An 18,488-nucleotide genomic window follows, 5' to 3' on the forward strand; every position below is an offset into this window, starting at 1 on the left:
ATTACATACTCCACCAGGGTTTCAACTACCTCTCATTGTACCTTGAAACGACAAAAGTCCTGCCCACTATCCTTCCCACCCCTCCCACAGTGGTATTCTGCTGTCCACCAAACCTACACAATATACTCATCCATCCTTGCACAACACCTGCTTCCAACCCCTTACCTCGTGCCTCATACCACTGTAATAGGCCTAGATGATGGACCTGTCCCATACGTCCTCCCACCACTACCTACTCCAGTCCTGTCACTAATATCAACTATCCCACCAAAGGCAGGGCTACCTGTGAAGCCAGTCGTGTGATCTACAAGCCAAGCTGCAACCACTGTGCTGCATTCTATGTGGACATGACAACCAAAAACCTGTCTGTCTGCATGAATGGCCAATGACAAACTGTGGCCAAGAAACAAGTGGACCACCCTGTTGCTGAACATGCTGCCAAACATGACATCCTTCACTTCAATGACTGCTTCACAGCCTGTGCCATATGGATTGTCTAAGCTGCAGCTCTTCACTGTCCACCACCCCCACCATACCATCCCTCCCCCTCCCTGCCCCAGCCTTCTCCTTACTCCCCCCATTCACCACCCCCATCAAGCACTGGTGCTGCTGTTGCAGTGTGGTTTCAGATGCCTGAGACTGCAGTATTGTGCTTGAGTTGCATTTGTGTGTGTGTGTGTGTGTGTGTGTGTGTGTGTGTGTGTGTGTGTGTGTGTGTGTTGTCTATTGTTGATGAAGGCCTTAATCATAGAAAGCTTCATTTGTGACAGTCTTTTTGTTGTGCCTATCTGCGACTCAGCATGTCCGCTACATGGTGAGTAGCAACTTTCCTTTTCATAATATTATTACAGTCCATCCTGGATTTCCATTGTTTAAAAAGAAACAACATATTCACATGCTGGAAGTGGTGGAAACTGCAAAATTCTTAGGTGTCCATATTGATGAGGATTTAAATTAGAAAAACAACATTTTGCAATTCCTAAAACAACTTAGTTAAGCCACAATTGCACTTAGAATCATTGTAAAACTTGGGGAAGGACAAATCAGTAAGTTGACATATTTTGCATATTTTCATTCAATACTGTCTTATGAAATAATGTTCTGGCATAACTGGCATAACTCATATTTTAGAAAGAATGTCTTTGTTGCAGAAAAAACATGCTATAAGAATAATAGCTGGTCCTTGCCTATGATCATCTTGTAGACTTGTTTAAGGAGTTGGGCATTCGACTGCTGCTTCACAGTATATTTATTCCCTTGTGAAGTTTGTTGTAAATAATCCTCTACATTTCAAAAGGAACAATGATGTAAATAATTACAGTACCAGAAGGAAAAATCATATTCGTTGCTCCACATTAAAGTTGTCTTAAGCACAAAAAGGAGTGCACAATGCTGCAACAAAAATTTTTGATCACTTACCCAGTGATATAAAATGCCTGACAGACAGCAAAGTAAAATTTGAAAACAAATTGAAGAATTTTGTCCTTGTTCCATAGAAGAGCTTCTATTACCATAATGTGTACAAGCTGGTGGATAGGGATTACTAACTCACATTTGTATATCTTTTTTCTCCTTGTAAAATAAATAAATAAAAGAAAGAACAACAACAAGAACTTCGAAATTTTCATAATATAACCATATGTACAAATTAATTTGTGATGTAAATGTAAAATGACTAGTTCTACATCATCACGAGCTATCGTGCAAAGTGATCCTTGGAACATGTAACTAACTTTCCACATATTTTCCAGTTTAATTTACACACAGAAGAGGTGATTATTGGTACTATATGAATGAGGTTCATTAATTCGTTCATTATGTCTCATAGGTCCCATGATGAAGTCGAATCTTCAGTGATGTGGACCAAGATAAATTATACATTAACAAAGAGAAGCTTCTGATAGAAAATAATTTTGTACACTGCACAAAAAATAAACTTTGCTTAACTGCTATTTACATTTTATGCTTTACAAACTAATAATTAGGAGGAAAGACGCTACTTTGAAGCAAAAAAAAGATGAAGCTGCTGCTTCTTTGTCTACATTATTGTCACTATCTTGTATACTAATGCTTGCTTGTTATTCATGTAGCTACATTCATATTTATCAAAGAATGGGAGTCATCTAAATGCTGTGAAAAAGAGACTTATAATAGTGAACATAGTTTGTTGTCACACTACCAACAAGTTTTCAATCCTTGATTTTAGGTTATCAGGAAACTGGTCAGAGAAATGCATAATAAGAGATTTTTTTTCTTTTAAATGTGCAGAGGTCCTCAATTTCTTATTCTGTGCCAGCAACATTTGTTAGAACTTTTTAAAAGAGTAAATTGCCATTTAACTGTGAATTATTGTACGTATCCTTCATACTATCCAGATTTCAGCTTTTATGCCTTTAAGCTGTTAAGGCATTTCATAGCAGGTAAAAATGGCTAACTCATGTTCTTAAGATACACATTAAAGACATGTGTTAGCCTTGTTTATCTGCTTTGGACTGTCTTAACAGATGTGACTGAATAATGGCCAAAGAGCTGTTAGCATTGTATTTGATAATGGCATAAAAGCCAAAATCTTCATAATACAAAAGATAAATATAATAATACACAGTCAAATGATGTTTCACTTTTTTTAAAAAAAATACTGCATGACTATGCCTCAACACCATCAAAAACTTGTCAAAACCTTTGTTCCAGGATTTGCAATCCCATCCCGTGCTTCACATAGAAATAATTTCTTAGACATTGAAAATAGCCTTCATAATATGTGAGAGTTGTACACTTCAAACAACGTTTATGCTGTTCACTCTTGATGAGTAAATACTTTATTTAGTTTTTGCTGCATCAACTCAGAATTTCACTAGGCAACAAGAAGTATAAATATGCAAAATATACTCTTCTTTCCAAGTAAACACACTGAAAGGTACTTTTAAGTGCAAAAATATGTGGGATGTGCTTCTTGATTGGTTTGTACATGTATTTACCCCATTGTAACTTGTTATCAAGGTAAACCCCAAAGAAGTTGAGATACCAGTGGGTACTCATAAATTTTTAATTATCACCTTAAGAATTCAAGTCCTTGGTTCTATAAGTCTGCCCTTTTAGGAAACATTACACTTTGCGAGTCACTGTATCATCATTCTGGAAATGCCTGCCATACAATGGTTTCTTCATCTGAGGAAAGACGAAGAAATTACTGTGTGCCATATCAGAAGAATATGTGGGGAGGCAAAATTTGTTAGCTCAAAGGAGCAGCATGTGTGACTGTGTCCTACATAAAATGGGCAAAAACACTCTTCTTGTGACATAGTCAAGAAATCTGATAGTGTGCTCCTGTGATGGTTTGCCCTGTTATCAACATAATCTGTTAGCACCACACCATGACAGACCCAGAAAACTCTCAACATCATTTTGTCCAGTAATGGTTGGGTTGTTGCCTTTTTCAATGGTGGTGATTCCACATGTTTCTGAAGTTTGCTTTGCTCCTTTGTTTAGATGTCATAGTGATACACTATACATTTGTCTGCAAGTAACAGGGGTCTAACTAAGTCATCTCATTTCATTTCATTTCATTTTATTGTCTTCCTGTATATCATTTACGTGATGTAGGAATTGTCACAACAAAGTTATCATACTAGTACAAGTACTACAGACATAATAATGGAATATCACTTTCAAGGCATTTTTTAAAAGTACAAATTTAGACATATAAATTAAAATTTTTGGGAATAAATTTACACACAATCAAAGTACTCATCTATGTCATAGAAAGTTTTGCTTAAAAGGTAATTTTTAAGCTCAGTCTTAAATTTTACTTCATCTATTATTGCCTTCATGTACACTGGCAGAGCATTGTAGACTTTTATTCCAAAATAACTTACATGCTTTTGGGTTTGTGTTGTCCTTACCCTTTCTACATACAAATTCTTACAAGTTCTAGTATTATAATTATGGCAGTCCTCATTTGTACGTAGATTTTTCATATGTGCTCTTGTACACAGAATGCTTTTAAAAATATACAGTGATGGTATTGTGAGTATTTGCAGTTCTTTGAAAAGGGGCCTACAATGAGTTCTTGGACAGTTATGTGTTATGATTCGTATAGCTCTTTTCTGAAATTTGAAGATCTCTGTTAAGCTTGATTTAGTTTTACCCCAGAACACTATGCCGTAAGACACGATGGACTGAAAGTAAGCAAAATACACGAGTCTAGTACAGTCTGTGCTGCATACTCTAGATAATATCCTCAATGCAAAACATGCCGAATTGAGCCTTTGGGATAAGTACTTGAGATGGTCTTTCCAGCTTAAGTTTTGATCAATGTGCATTCCCAAAAACTTTGTGGATTGTACACTCTCTATCTTCTTATCCATTAGTTTTAACTGGAGGTCCATATCTTGAGTTGCTTTGCCATACTGTATATAATTTGTTTTACTTAGATTAAGTGTTATCTCATTAGCATTAAACCAATGTTGAATATATTTCAGGACTATATCAGTTGTGGTAGTTAATGATTTTTTATCATCACTTATAATTATGCTAGTGTCATCTGCGAACAACATTATTTTGGTAGAAATATTAGGATTTTTTATGTCATTTATATAAAGCAAGAATAATAAGGGACCAAGAACACTGCCCTGTGGGACACCTATTTCCAATTTCTTTGCATCTGAGACCCACTTGATTTTCTGATTTTTATGTTCTGCGATGATTTCTACTACCTGAGTTCTATCTTGAAGGTAAGATTCAAACCACTGCTTCACAACTCCCCTTACACCTATTGCCTCCATCTTGTTTAACAGAATTTTGTGATTTACTGTATCAAAAGCTTTAGATAAATCTAAGTTAATTCCTATTACACATTTTTTAGTGTCGAGACTCCTGACAATCTCTTTGGTATAGGCATGGATAGCTGATTCTGTGCATCTGGATTCGCCTGACATAATTGCAATATTTCTGCTACTGCCTTCATTTGGCAGGGTTTTTGAATGGATATGAACAGTCAAAGAACCCAGAAAGCAACAACTTTTCTCATTTTCAAAATATCATGTTGAAAATTTATCCATGACAGATTTTCACTTTCTCCACTTTTACCTTGATTGCAATACACCAGTATTTGAGCACCAGAGCCTCCTCTTCACCTTTGATTCCTTGTTCTTCATGGGAAACTGGTTTGCTACTTCATTCTTTGTCATTCATCCTTACTTCATCAAACTGGAAGCATCTGTACTATCTGCCCAATGTGCCATATAATGGTGCATTGTTGTCATACACATCCAAAAATTCAGCATTTGCCTTCAAATGAAGAAAATTAATTGCTGCACTACACTCAACTTTGTCAATGGATTGCGCCATTTTGTTTTGGTTCTTGTATTGGCTTGCTATGGTATTGTAACACAGGCACTTCAGCGTATATTGGAACTACAGACATGTATCTGCAAACAAACACAAAATTAACTTTATAACTTTTTAAGTGATTATTTCAACTATGTAGGATGAAAAGATGTGTGAATGGCTAAAGAGGAGAGGGGAAAAAGGAGAAGACTGAAGAGTAAATGGGAGTGAGGTTGGTTAACGTAGGTTCAGTCCAGGGGGATGGCGGGATGAAAGAATGTGTTGGAGTGCAAGTTCCCGTCTCCGCAGTTCTGAGGGACTGGTGTTAGGTTGGCGAAGCCAAATGTCACATACATTACCAGGTTCCCTAGGTCCCTAGAATTATGCTGGACGGCATGCTCTGCTACTATGCCCGTTCATGCGCTCAGCCAGTTTAGTTGTCGGGCACAGACGAACTGTCCGCCTAGGAGATGTCCAATACCCAGTTGCAGAGCACGCTGTCCAGCATAATTCTAGGGACCTAGGAGCCTGCTACAACGTACATGCCATTTGGCTTCTCCCACCCAACACTAGTCCCTCTGAACTGCGGAGATGGGAACTTGCACTCCAACATATCCTTTCATCCCGCCATCCCCCTGGACTGAACCTACATTAACCAACCTCACTCCCATTTACTCTCCAGTCTTCTCCTTTTTCCCTCTCCTCTTTAGCCATTCATGCATCTTTTCATCCTACATAGTTGTGTTTATCTTTATACTATATACCTCTTTACTTCTGTATGCATCCTCTTTGGTTTGAAGCTGGCACAGTACTTCACAGTAGAATATCTTTGGCTTCCCTCTGACAACCATGCCTCCATCCTTGCTTCCCTCCCTGTTTACCTTTCCCTGTTGCTTCATAGATTGTGAGTAACTGAATCCACTTTCCCTTCTTCCCTTTTTTCCCCTCTCTCCTCCCTGATGAAGGAACAACGTTGCGAAAGCAAGGAATGTAAATTTTCTGTTCTGTTTTGTGTATCTATCAGCTGTACTGAGCTGAGGTAAGCCCTCTATCTCTTTGTTAGTATTTGTTTCACATCTTTATATGAGATTTTCCATTAATCATTAAGTGATTATTTCAATAAAGTACAGTTTCTGTTGTTAGTGTATTCTTACATGCTATTCCCTTTGAGTCTCTAATATGTAGCCAAGTTCTGATACAAATGAAAAGTTCATAAGTGTAAGCTCAGTTATCTGTTTACTTTTGTTTTGTCATGTAAACAATACAGATTTAATTGTTTCTATTTCTCTGGAAGTTTTGAGTTAGTATCTGAACTTTAGGAATAAACATTCTAAGAAATAGAAGATATTAATTGAGTAGTATGGAAGTTAATCTTGTTTAATTTAGACTAAAGCTAAAATTTGTATGCCATGAGTGAGAAATGTCTGACTGTCCATGGGATTGTTAGTTCTGGGGTGCAGTGTGAGGGTTCTTGCAGTTTCTTTCTTGTGGGTGACTTTAGTGATGTGGGAACTGGGGAAATAAACAAGGCTTAATGGTTATGTAGGATTTGCTGCAGAGATAGGAAGACTGCAGAACAGAAGGAGAGATTGCTGCCCTTCAGGTGGAACTATAGAAGGCAAAAGAAGATCTGGAAAGATTAAGGAGGGAGAAGGGGAAAGAGAAGTGGGAAATGATGGGTAATGACAGGACACAACTAACTTTCAAAAACTGTTTGAGAAGTGAGAAGTCAGAAAAAGTTGTCATCAAAAAGAAAGCTTTGTGTTAGGTAGTTCGGTGGAGGGGTGTCACACTATCGCAAGTGGTAAAGTACCAATGTTACAAGTGACAGAATAGCAGTGTTTTGGGGGTAGGGAGGGTAGAAACAAAAGATGTTCAGAGAGAGACACGCTGAAAATGACATTCACATTAATAAAACAGGCAACCAGAAACCAGATTTTAATGCATACAGTTTATGCAAACGGCCCCTGATTGAAACTGGAGACATTCAAAAATTTGCAGAAAAATTAGATTCATCCAGTTGTAATTCGCCCAGTGCACAAAATCAGTTTTCCTTATTGCGTCAGGATACTGTATCTACTATCAGCTCTGATGTTAGCATTGCAATGCAGTACAAAGAGTACTGTAATCCAGGAATCTAAGCAGCTTTATTAAGAGAAAAATATAGTTACACCTGGCAACAAAATAGAAACTATATGGGATATAATGAAGACAGACAGAGGTGGGGCCAAAAAGGAAAAGTAACAGACAGCTCTAAAAAAATGAGACATTGATAACAAGTGCAAGTAGTGTTGCAAACACCTTAAACAAGTACTTTGTTTCTGTTACTGACAACTTGGGTTTATCAGGTTCAGTAAACAGTACAGTGGAGTGACTGAGACCAGTTTTACAAATAACTTCAGTAAAATGCAAATGACACACATGTCTCCCAAAGAAGTAGCACCCATCATAAAATCCTTAAAATCAAAGTATTCTCTCGCTGAACAGTGCTTCACTTTATATGAAAATGCATGACAATGTCTCACTGACTCATTCACTTCAAAAGAAGAACTGTTTCTTTTGCTGTGGCATTCATAGCCTGCCAGAGAGTTGGGAGAAATGTATAAATAACAATAGAGATTATTTTCATTAAAATATTGTTTATCAGCTTCAAACAACAGATGTGTAATTATGGCAACCAAATTCCAGTTTCATACTTCTGCACCTAATAAAATAGTCCCACGTGTGGAACTGTAGATGGGGACTACTCCAGAGGACGTTATCTTCAGGAAAAACAAAACAGATTTTTTACAGTTAGAATATGGACTGTTAGATCCCTTAATGAGGTAGGTAGGTTAGAGAATTTAAAAAGGGAAATGGATATGTTGAAGTTAGATATAGTGGAAATTAGTGATCTGCTGTAGTAGGATGAACAGGACGTCTGGTCAGGTGAGTGCTAGGTTATCAATTCAAAATCAAATAATGGTAATGCAAGATTATGTCTAATAATAAGAAAATAGGAATGCAGGTATGACTAGCATAATGAATGCACTATTGTAGCTGATATAGACATAAAGTCAACACCCACCTTAGCAGTACAAGTTAATATGCTAATGAGCTCTGCTGATTACAAAGAGATTGAAATAATGTATAATGAAATAAAAGAAATTACTCAGATAGCTAAGGAAGGCAGGAGTTTTATTGTGCTGGGACACTGGAATTTGATAGTAGGAAAAGGTAGAGAAGGAAAAATAGTAGGAGAACATGGACTGAAGGAGAGGAGTGGAAGAGGAAGGCCCTGGCAGCAGAATTTTGTACAGAGCATAAGTTAACTGCTGCTATCACTTGACTTAAGAATTGTATGAGGGGTATTCAGTAAGTAACACAACTAATTTTTGTTTCTAAAAGCAGGGTGGGTTTACTCAGGATTTCAATACAGCATATTATTCCCCACTCTTTTGGCTAAAAAACCCTATTTTTCAACATAATCTCCATTCATTGTGATGGCCTTACACCACCTACTTACACTACCTTACTGGGAGGGCATGTAGGCCAAAAGCTACCACTCTGCTGATCAGTGACAAAGCCCATGACTTGCTGCATCAATAACCTCCACATCATCCATGTACTCTTTCCTGTAGAGTGCATCCTTTATTTGGTCAAACAGGTGGAAGTCAGAAGGTGTGAGATCCAGGCTTAGTCAATGAGGAACAACAGTCCAATTACATTTTACGAGCTTCTCTCAGGCGTGGAGGCTTATGTGAGACCTTGCTTTGTCATGTAGCAGGAGAAATTCATTTGCATTTTTGTGGCAATGAACATGCTGAAGTCATTTCTTCTATTTCCTGAGGTGTATTACAAAACACTTCAGAGTTGACCTTTGCACCATCAGGGAGGACATCAAACAGAATAACCCTTTCAGAGTTCCAGGAGACCATCACCATGACTGCAGCAGCTGAGGGTGTGGCTTTGAATTTTTCTTCAGAGGAAGGATGGTGTGGCATCAATCCATACATTGCCATTTTGTTTCTGGTTTGAAGTGATGAATATGTATTTCATCTCCTGTGATGATGATCAACAAAAAAGTGTCACAATCAGCTTTGTAATATGCAAGAAATTCTGCACAGATGGTCCTTTGTTGCTTTTAATGATCTTCTATTAGACATGAAGGAAATCAGTGGTCTACATTTTTTAGTAGTACTCCAACTGGTGGATGAGCATATCAGTACTACCAACGGATATGTCCAGTTGTGCAGCAAAGTTTTTGACTGTGATCCATTAGTCATCGAGAATGAGAATGTCTAGATGTTCCAACATTGCAGGAGTCACAGCTGTATGCGGCTAGCTGCCATGTAGGAGATCAGACAGTTTTGTGCAATCTTGTTGTTGATGATGACAGATGTCTCACCCAATGACTCACCATGCTTTGTTTACTGTCAAGTCTCCATAGACATTCTGCAAGTGCCTATGAATATCTGGGATGCTCTAGTTTTATGCCACAAGAAGCTCAATGACAGCTATCTGCTTGGAACACATCTCTGTTACAGATGCCATTTTGAAGGCTGTGTATAGTGCCACTACCTATCAGTACTTTGTGAAACTATAGGGGCTAAGTGGAAGTATTCCATGATGTCCTACAACAAATTCCACTTTTTTTTTTTCAACTGAAACTGGCTGAGGAAAACAATGTGTTGCATTACTTACTGAAAGCTCCTTGTATAAGGAGGCTGTATGTATTGGAAGGGACCTGGAGATACTAGTAGATTTCAGACTGAATATAGAATGGTAAGATGAGATTTCAAAATTATATTTTAAACTGTACAAAATTTTCAGGAGCAGATGTGGACTTTGACCATAATTTATTGGTTATGAACTGCAGAGTAAAACTGATAAAAAGGCAATGAAGTTAGGAAATTAAGTAAATGGCATGTGTATAAATTGAAAGAACTAGAAGTAGTTGAGAGTTTTATATGGAGCATTAGGCAATGATTGACTGAAACAGGGGAAAGGGATACTACGTAAGATGTACGGATAACTTTGTGAGATGAAATAGTAAAGTCTGAGGAGGATTGAACAGGTGGAAAGGACAATATCCAGCCAAAATTCTTGGATAACACAGGAGATGTTGATTTTAACTGAAAAAAAGCAGAAAATCTATAAATGCAGCACATGAAGGAGGTGAAAGAGAATACAGACATGAAAAAAATGAGACTGACAGAAAGTGCAACATGGCTAAGCAAAAATGGCTACAGGGCAATGCAAGGCTGTAAAAAGAAGCATAACTAGATAGATGCTGACTCCAGAACTAATCAAAGAAGGGAATACAGAAACGTAGAAGAAACATATGGAAGGACTATACAGGCAAAATAAAAAGTTAAAAGGAAATAGATGAAAATTAGGTGTATGCTATGTTACTGCAAGGAGAAATGACTGAGCACTGAAAGACTTGTCAGAAGAAGCCCCTGTAGTAGAGATTTCCTCAGAATTATTGAGATCACTGGGAGAGCCAGCATTAATGGAACTATTCCACCATATGTGCAAGATACATGAGACAGATGAAATACCCTCAGAATTCAAGAAGAATGTAATTGAAAACTGCACATGTTACTGAACTACCAGTTTAGTAAGCCATGATTGCAAAATACTGACATAAATTATGTGTAGAAGAGTGGAAAAACTGGTAGAAGCTGACTTTGCAGAAGATCAGGTTGAATTCCCAAGAAATGTAGGAACATTATGACCACTGCCCACCATAATGTTGGATGCCACCTGGTGGCACAGCAGGCACGTGTTGTGGTAACAAAAGTATGTAAGTGGAGCAGACATGGACAGGGGTTGACCCTAACAAAGGCTGGGCTGCAAATGGGACAACTGACTGAGGTAAGTGACTTTGACAAAGGGCAGTTTATTTTTACATAGAGACTGTGAGTGAGTATCTTGAAAATAGCAGAGCTGGTCGAATGTTTACTTGCTACTACCGTGAGGTAGAAGGACAATGAAACTACTACTAGGCGCTAAATGGTTGGACGTCCATGACTCTTCACAGATTGTGGGGTTCAGAGGTTATCTGCTCTGTAAAGCAGGATAGATAGTGATCTGTGGCATCTCTTCAAAAAGGGCACAATGCTAATGCACACACAAGTGTTTCAGAGCACACCATTCTTCATACATTGTTGAACGTGGAGCTCCGCAGCAGACTACTGCTACGTGTCTACATCTTGACCCAACAACATCATCAGTTATTATTGTAGTGGTTGTGGGACCATCAGGATTCGACTGTCAATCAGTGGAAACTGTCGGCTCTTCGGGTAAATCACATTTTTGCTACACTAGGTCGATAGTCGTCTCCGCAAATGCCATCATCGAGGTGACAGCAGCTCAAAGTATCCACTGTACCATAGATGCAGGCTGTTGGGAGCAGTGCTACACTATGGGCGACATTCTCCTGTGCTTGCATGGCATCTGTGGTAGTAATCAAAGACATACTGACACCTGTGAACCACCTGAATCCCTTCATGCTTCATGCCTTCCCCAATGATGATATCATCTTTCAGCAGTATAACTGTCCACGTCTTGGAGACAGAACCATGTTACATTGGTTTGAGGAGCATTATAGTGAATGCACGCTGTTGTTTTGATGATCAAATTCTCTTGGTATAAGTCTTGTGGAACTCATCTGGGTTGCCATCAGGTACCATCATCGCGTACGCAAATCAGCGGCCTGTTATTTACTTGAATTACATGACCCATCCGTAGACATCTAATGACACATACCTCGACAAACTGTCAGATTGCTGATATGCAGACTCAATTATGTATTTTGTTCCAAAGATAGGCAAACAAGCCATTAAGCTGGTGGTCATAATATTTCGGCTCAATGTATATTCACAATGAAGTCAATGTTAACATTTTTAATTCTGTAAATTCATTTCTGCTTGAGTGTGGTGGCATAAGTTTCCAACAAATGTAATATATTTGTTTCATAGCTGTACTGTCTGTATAAGAGAAAATTTTCTACATTTCCTGGTACAGGTGTTCAGTTTGATAGGTGAAGGTTAATAAAGTCTTAACATATTTTTCGAAGTGTCTTATTATCAACATTTACATGATGCCCGTTTCATAAAGGCCTCATTGCTACTGCTGGGGAGGCCAAGTTGCCACTGTTAGTAAGGTAGGCCAAGTTTGTGAGTTCGTGAAATGGCTTCTGGAGCAGTACCCCACTAAGGCAATTTCTCCTTGCCACTATTACACAGCTATGCCCCAGGGTGAGGTAACAGGATAGGAGAACGAAGGTTCTACAATACTCCAACAAATTAGTAACATAGTCACACAAATGAGCTAAAAGTTTTACTTATCTTTGTGACTAGCTGAATTATCAAGTTTGCAACACTGCGTGTAATACAGGGTGTACATAGAGTCTGGGAACACTTCCAATTTCTTTATTGCACAAGAACCAAACATTGTACAGATATCATACATATGTCATTTTGAAGAGAGACCCTGAAAGTTTTTTTTTCATGTATACCACCACAGCATAGTTTGGTAATTTGCTGATAGTCAGTGCTAGTTGCAAATATGGCGAGTTCAGGTGCGGAGAGAGCTTTCTGCGTGTTGGAGTTTGACAAAAACAAGTGTGCTACAGCTGTTCAATGGGTATTTAGAACCAAGTATGGTAAGAAGCCACCAACAAGGAAGGCCATTTATCACTGGCACCATAAATTCGTTATGACGGGTTTTTTTGTGCGAGGCAAAGAGAAGCAGACATCCCAGTGTGAGTGAAGTGAATGTGGAGCGCATACAAGAGGCAGTCATAAGGAGGCCAAAGAAATCAGTGCATCATGCATCGTGTGAACTTTAAATGGCTCGAATGACAGTGTGGAAAGTCCTGTGACAGAAGCTTTCTATAAAACCATTCAAATTGGAGCTAGTGCAGAAGCTAAATGATGATAACAAAGACAAGCATTTTGAGTTTTATTTGCAGTTGCAACAATTGAATGAGCATGGGCTTGGCATTGTTGATTGCTTAATTTTCGTCAATGAAGCTACTTTTCACACTAATGGGAAAGTGAACAGGCATAATTGTTGAATCTGGGGTACAAAGCATCCACACGAATGTGTGCAATTCGAGTAAGATTCCCCAAAGGTAAATGTTTTTTGTGCCTTGTAACATCAAAAATTGTACAGGTCATTCTTCTTGGGCGAGAGCACTGTCACTCGATATTCCTACTTGGACATATTGCAGCAATGACTGATGCCTCAAATGCAATTGGACTCTCCATTCATCTTACAGCAGGATGGGTGTCCAACCCCTTTTTCATCGTGAAGTTCGCAGGTACCTGAACATGGAGCTGCTGCATCAGTGGAGTGACTGTGCTACAGAAGGGGACAGTTGTATAATGAAATGGTCTCCCCAATCTCCAGATCTCACTCCATGTGACCTTTTTCTTTGGAGACACATTAAAGATCTGGTATACGTACTGCCTCCACCACATTATGTAGCAGAGCTCCGGGAGAGAATACGGGAAGTGACTGCCACAGTCGACGATGCCATGCTGGGACGGGTATGGCAAGAATTCGATTACCTTATTGACTTGTGCTGGGTCATTCATGGTTCGCATATCGAATGTTCATTTAAAAAAAAAAAAAAAAAAAAAATCAGAGTTTGTCTTCAAAATGCAATATGTGTGACATGTGCACAATGTTTAGTTCTTGTGCAATAAATAATTGAAAGTTTTCCCAGACTTTATGTACACCCTGTATAACACAAGAAAGACCCTCAATGACTAAGTACAAACAATCATAGGTAATCTTCACAGTACATAGCAAATGCAATTCATAACAACTGTCTGTTCACTTCTAAGAGTGCACTAAACGACGTTCCCTGTCTAAGTCAGCCCTGGACAATGATCTATTACCAAGTGGGTGAGAGCTGCTCTTCTATCTCCCAAATAGGCTTCTGTCTGTTGTTGTCTAGTCATTGGTGGATTGTACTTGGCCAGCAATTGGCCAAGGCGAAATCGATATCTTCAACCTCAGTGCCGCCCTTGGCACTGGTGGAACTCGTACAAGTGGCAAGTCTCTATGGCACTGGTACCAGCTCGCATCTTTGCACTTGTGGTGCTTTTGCCCTGGCTGTGTCTTGTTCAGAGACACAGCATTTTTCTGATAAGAAATTTGTTACTCCATGTTATATCAATGTGGGATTCCTGCACAATACAGTTTACTTGTTCAACATCAGTCCCGCAAACCATATGCAGCAAATTGCTTAAACTCTACAACCTCCAATATAAAGCTATTATCTTTCGTATCCGCTATTTTTTCCTTTTTGCATATATTCATATTTTGTTTTCTTTGCATTCATTAACAGCTTATTCTCTCCAAATTATTAATTTGCTCTTTCCATCTCTAAATAAGTTTTTAATTCTAAGTCACTTGTCAGTTCATTACCTACAGTTAATGGTGTGCCATCGGGATATATTACCACCCTTTAATTAACTGCATTCAAGTATCATAAACCTGTGAAGTGAAAAACAATATTCCTAATGTTGAACTTATGGTACGTTACACTTCACAATTTAAAATCATAGTAAACATATTCTGCTATTGTGCTGTTTTTCTTTATGATTGCTAAAAATTATGTTCTGCGACCAACAAAATACTTTGTGATACTGAAAGCTGTAGCTCAGATGCCATAATAATATGTAAGCATGTAGGCATCAGCATCCAGAGTCTGTTAAAATAAAAGTATTCTGGGTATGGTGCTGCATCACATTGTAAAATAACTGTCACTGTATATGACCAAAATTTTGGTACAGTTGCAGTGGCTTTGCTCCGGATCTACCCAGGGAACACAGGGATTGTATTACATGTATTATTTTATGTACATGTGTAGCTGTAACTTAGAAATGTAAAATATAATGTAAAATTTTGTATTTCTCTTTAAAAAGTGAAAAAAGTTTCTTTTGTAAACCTTGACATGTCTCCTGTACATCAAATCAAATGATTTGAAAATTGTATGTAATGAGAGAATAAATCGCATATCACATACAGAGACTTTACTAGTTTTTTTAGCTATTACAATCTTTCTAGTCTAAGTACCTACCAAACACAATCACACAGATACAAACAATATGAAAAGTGAGATCCCTAACATTATATTATAATAATAGAAATTCTGTATTGATTTTTTTTACTGTAATATAGTTACCCTGATACCGATCTGTGGGGCACTTAATGAGTGGCTTTAGAGAGATTTATAAATAATCCACAGATCTTTTTATGTTCTTCCAGTTCTCTGATCACAAATATGATGAAGTTTGCTATTACCATTTTGGTGTTTCTACCCTTTCTGATACCATCTTGAACACCATTCACTAAGTAAGGTTTTTCTTTGAAGATTATTATTCTACACATTTTGGTTGCTTAAAATTTTGGTTAGTGTATTTGTCATAGTGATGAATCTGTTGTTTCCTGTATCACATGTGTCTTTGCCTTTACTTTTTTTCAAGCTTTCTGGATAATAATTTATTCCTCCATTACGAAATTTATAAGAAAAGTCAGAGTGATTTCAAGACCTTTCAACATATACTTATCAGTGTTAGTATATATGTTACCAAATTCTACAATACTCTTATTTTCCAATGATACAGTTATTCCAGGATTTCAGTTTCATCTTCCTGAAACAGAATTAGGGATTCCAAGGGCATATTCAGTGAGAGACATAGGAGAGCAACAGCCAGTTGTTTTCATATCTTGTCTTGCCAGACAAACAGATGTATCAGCTCAGTATTAGTTTGAATATAGACAGAGCATGTAATGGATATTGATTATAAATAGTATTCCCAGAGCTGTTTCTCATTAAATATGAAAATTATATCACCTTTCACAACAAAACTAATGCGAGCTGCCCACACCTCTCCCTCACCATTTCTCAGACCCTGGGTAAGCGTTTGAAGGATTCTGTTATTATTTAGGACATTTAAATTTTTTTTCTCATTTTACCATTGGTTCCTACATTATGCCTATTTGTGACTGATTGAATATGGCACATACATTAAGGAATGTGACCATCCTTTACGCATCTTTATGAGTAATATGGTAGCCAAATGTTTTCTGCTTCGTATTTATGAGACTAGACTGTCTTTGAGATATTAGAAGAAGTTATACTTTTCTGAGTGTTCCACTGGAATTCTGCTTCTCTTCTCATTTCACTAAAAGTTTTTAATATTTTTTTCAAGTTCTTGTAAGTCTTACTACCAATATATATTTTAGTCATCTGATAATTTCTGTAAATTTCTTGTATATTTTATATGATAGTTCTTATTTCTGTGGTAATTGAGTCCTTAGTTGGTTTTTTATTTTCTATAGCACTTTTGGGCAAATTTTATTTATGTGATAGATACTGATGTGTTGATGAAAAAGTTTTCCAGTTATGTTTTAAATTTCTAGAAAGAGAAAGAGGAAGTTTCATAAATGAAGATCCATCTTCTTTTTCATTCACTGATTCATACCCAATGTTCCTTTAAGAAGAAGAGGCTTCCAGTAGGTGAAATGAGTCATATAATGTATGACAGAGATATAATTGTAAAAATCAACTGTTTGTCTTTCTAACTGTATTAATTTGACTTATATTATTTCCATCTGCCAAACTGGTCACTATTATCTGTATATATTACAAGTAATGTTTGAAGCTCATCGATAATGAAAGTTAAAATTTCATAACACATTATTTGAAATGCGTTGAAGCTACTTCTCCTACTATCAGTAACCACAACTATAGCAAATATGTTTTGTTTCAGGTATGTTGTGCTTACTAGCAAGCATCATGAAGGTTATACAATGTGGCCATCAAAATACTCATTCAGCTGGAATTCTGTGGATGTAGGCCCCCAGAGAGATCTACTAGGTAAATATTCATCAAACATTCTTTTAGTAGTAGTAATAATAAACTTATGTACATATTAAAAGTTCTAGCATACACTTGTATGGCAAGGGTAATCAGTAATTTTCAGTCATTATGTAGATGAATTTTTGAGTTTACAGAATAATATGCATTTAATTAAATATTGCTGATTCCAGTGATAATAAATTACTATAGAAACCAGAATCTGAAATGGTGGATACTACAATATAATGAAATTATTAACATTATCTAATAGATGATTGGTCCATTAACAAATGCTTTGGTTGCTGAAAGCAGTGCAATGGGTGAAGCACTAGGCCTATGCCTACACCTTGTGTTTGGGCTTAGAGTCTTTTATCTGTAAAATGGTGATATTGGATTAATTTACACATAGTAGCAGTACACTGACAGACATTCCATCATCTGTCTCTCTTTTTTTTTTTCATCCTTGGATGACTTTTGGTAGTTATACTTGATACATAAGGATCTACACTGGTGTGTTACAAAGTATTTGTTATTTACACAAAAGCTTAGATATATAAAATTTTTCAGACATTTGTAAAAGAGATTATGAGTTCATACCATAAAAATAAAATTATACATTTCAGATGTAGTTAAACTGAATATATACAGTTGTATATATTCTAAGAAACTTGATCACAATGCTGCACTTGTATCTAAAAATTCCTTTACACTGTTACAAGCTGAGACCAGATGACATAGTTTTTGTTTGAAAGCAGACAGTGTTTTTAAGTTCATGATAGTGTTTGGAAGTTTGTTACATAATACACATCCAGCTATGTTAGGTTCTCTGTCACTTAACTTAAGCATGTTTTAATACATGTGGTAATTATCTTTACACCTAGTACAGTACTTATGTATATTTTTGTTCATCATAGCTATACATTTTACTTTTAGATACATAATTCTTTCATATAGCATATGTACAGATCAGGCACTGTAAGCATTTGCAATTCTTTGAATTTACTTCTACAGGACTGCCTTGGTGATAGGTTTCCAATGCATGTGATCACTTTCTTTGAAATTTAAGTAATCTGCTTACATGTATATTAGCAGCACTACCCCACACAGATCTACCATAAGAGATACATGGCTAAATTACAGCATAAAACATTTTTAGCAAGGCGTCATCATCAACAGTTTGTGACATTTTTCTCATGAGAAATATACTCATGCTAACTTTTAGCACATTTTATCTGTATAAGTCTCCCATGTAATGAGACTATCTATCATCAAACCCAGAAACTTACTGAAATGA

General features: G+C 37.1%; 1 protein-coding gene across 1 annotated transcript in view; it reads left to right on the forward strand.

Moving 5' to 3' along the window:
* LOC124613045 (alpha-L-fucosidase) overlaps positions 1 to 18,488 on the forward strand; it is a 116,829-nt gene that overhangs the window by 39,103 nt on the left and 59,238 nt on the right. Inside the window, exon 3 of the mRNA XM_047141618.1 lies at positions 17,106 to 17,212. Coding sequence (XP_046997574.1) covers positions 17,106 to 17,212 — 107 coding nt within the window. The remainder of the gene's footprint in view (positions 1 to 17,105; positions 17,213 to 18,488) is intronic.

Source organism: Schistocerca americana, chromosome 4 (assembly GCF_021461395.2).
Source record: "Schistocerca americana isolate TAMUIC-IGC-003095 chromosome 4, iqSchAmer2.1, whole genome shotgun sequence".
NCBI classification, from domain to species: domain Eukaryota; kingdom Metazoa; phylum Arthropoda; class Insecta; order Orthoptera; family Acrididae; genus Schistocerca; species Schistocerca americana.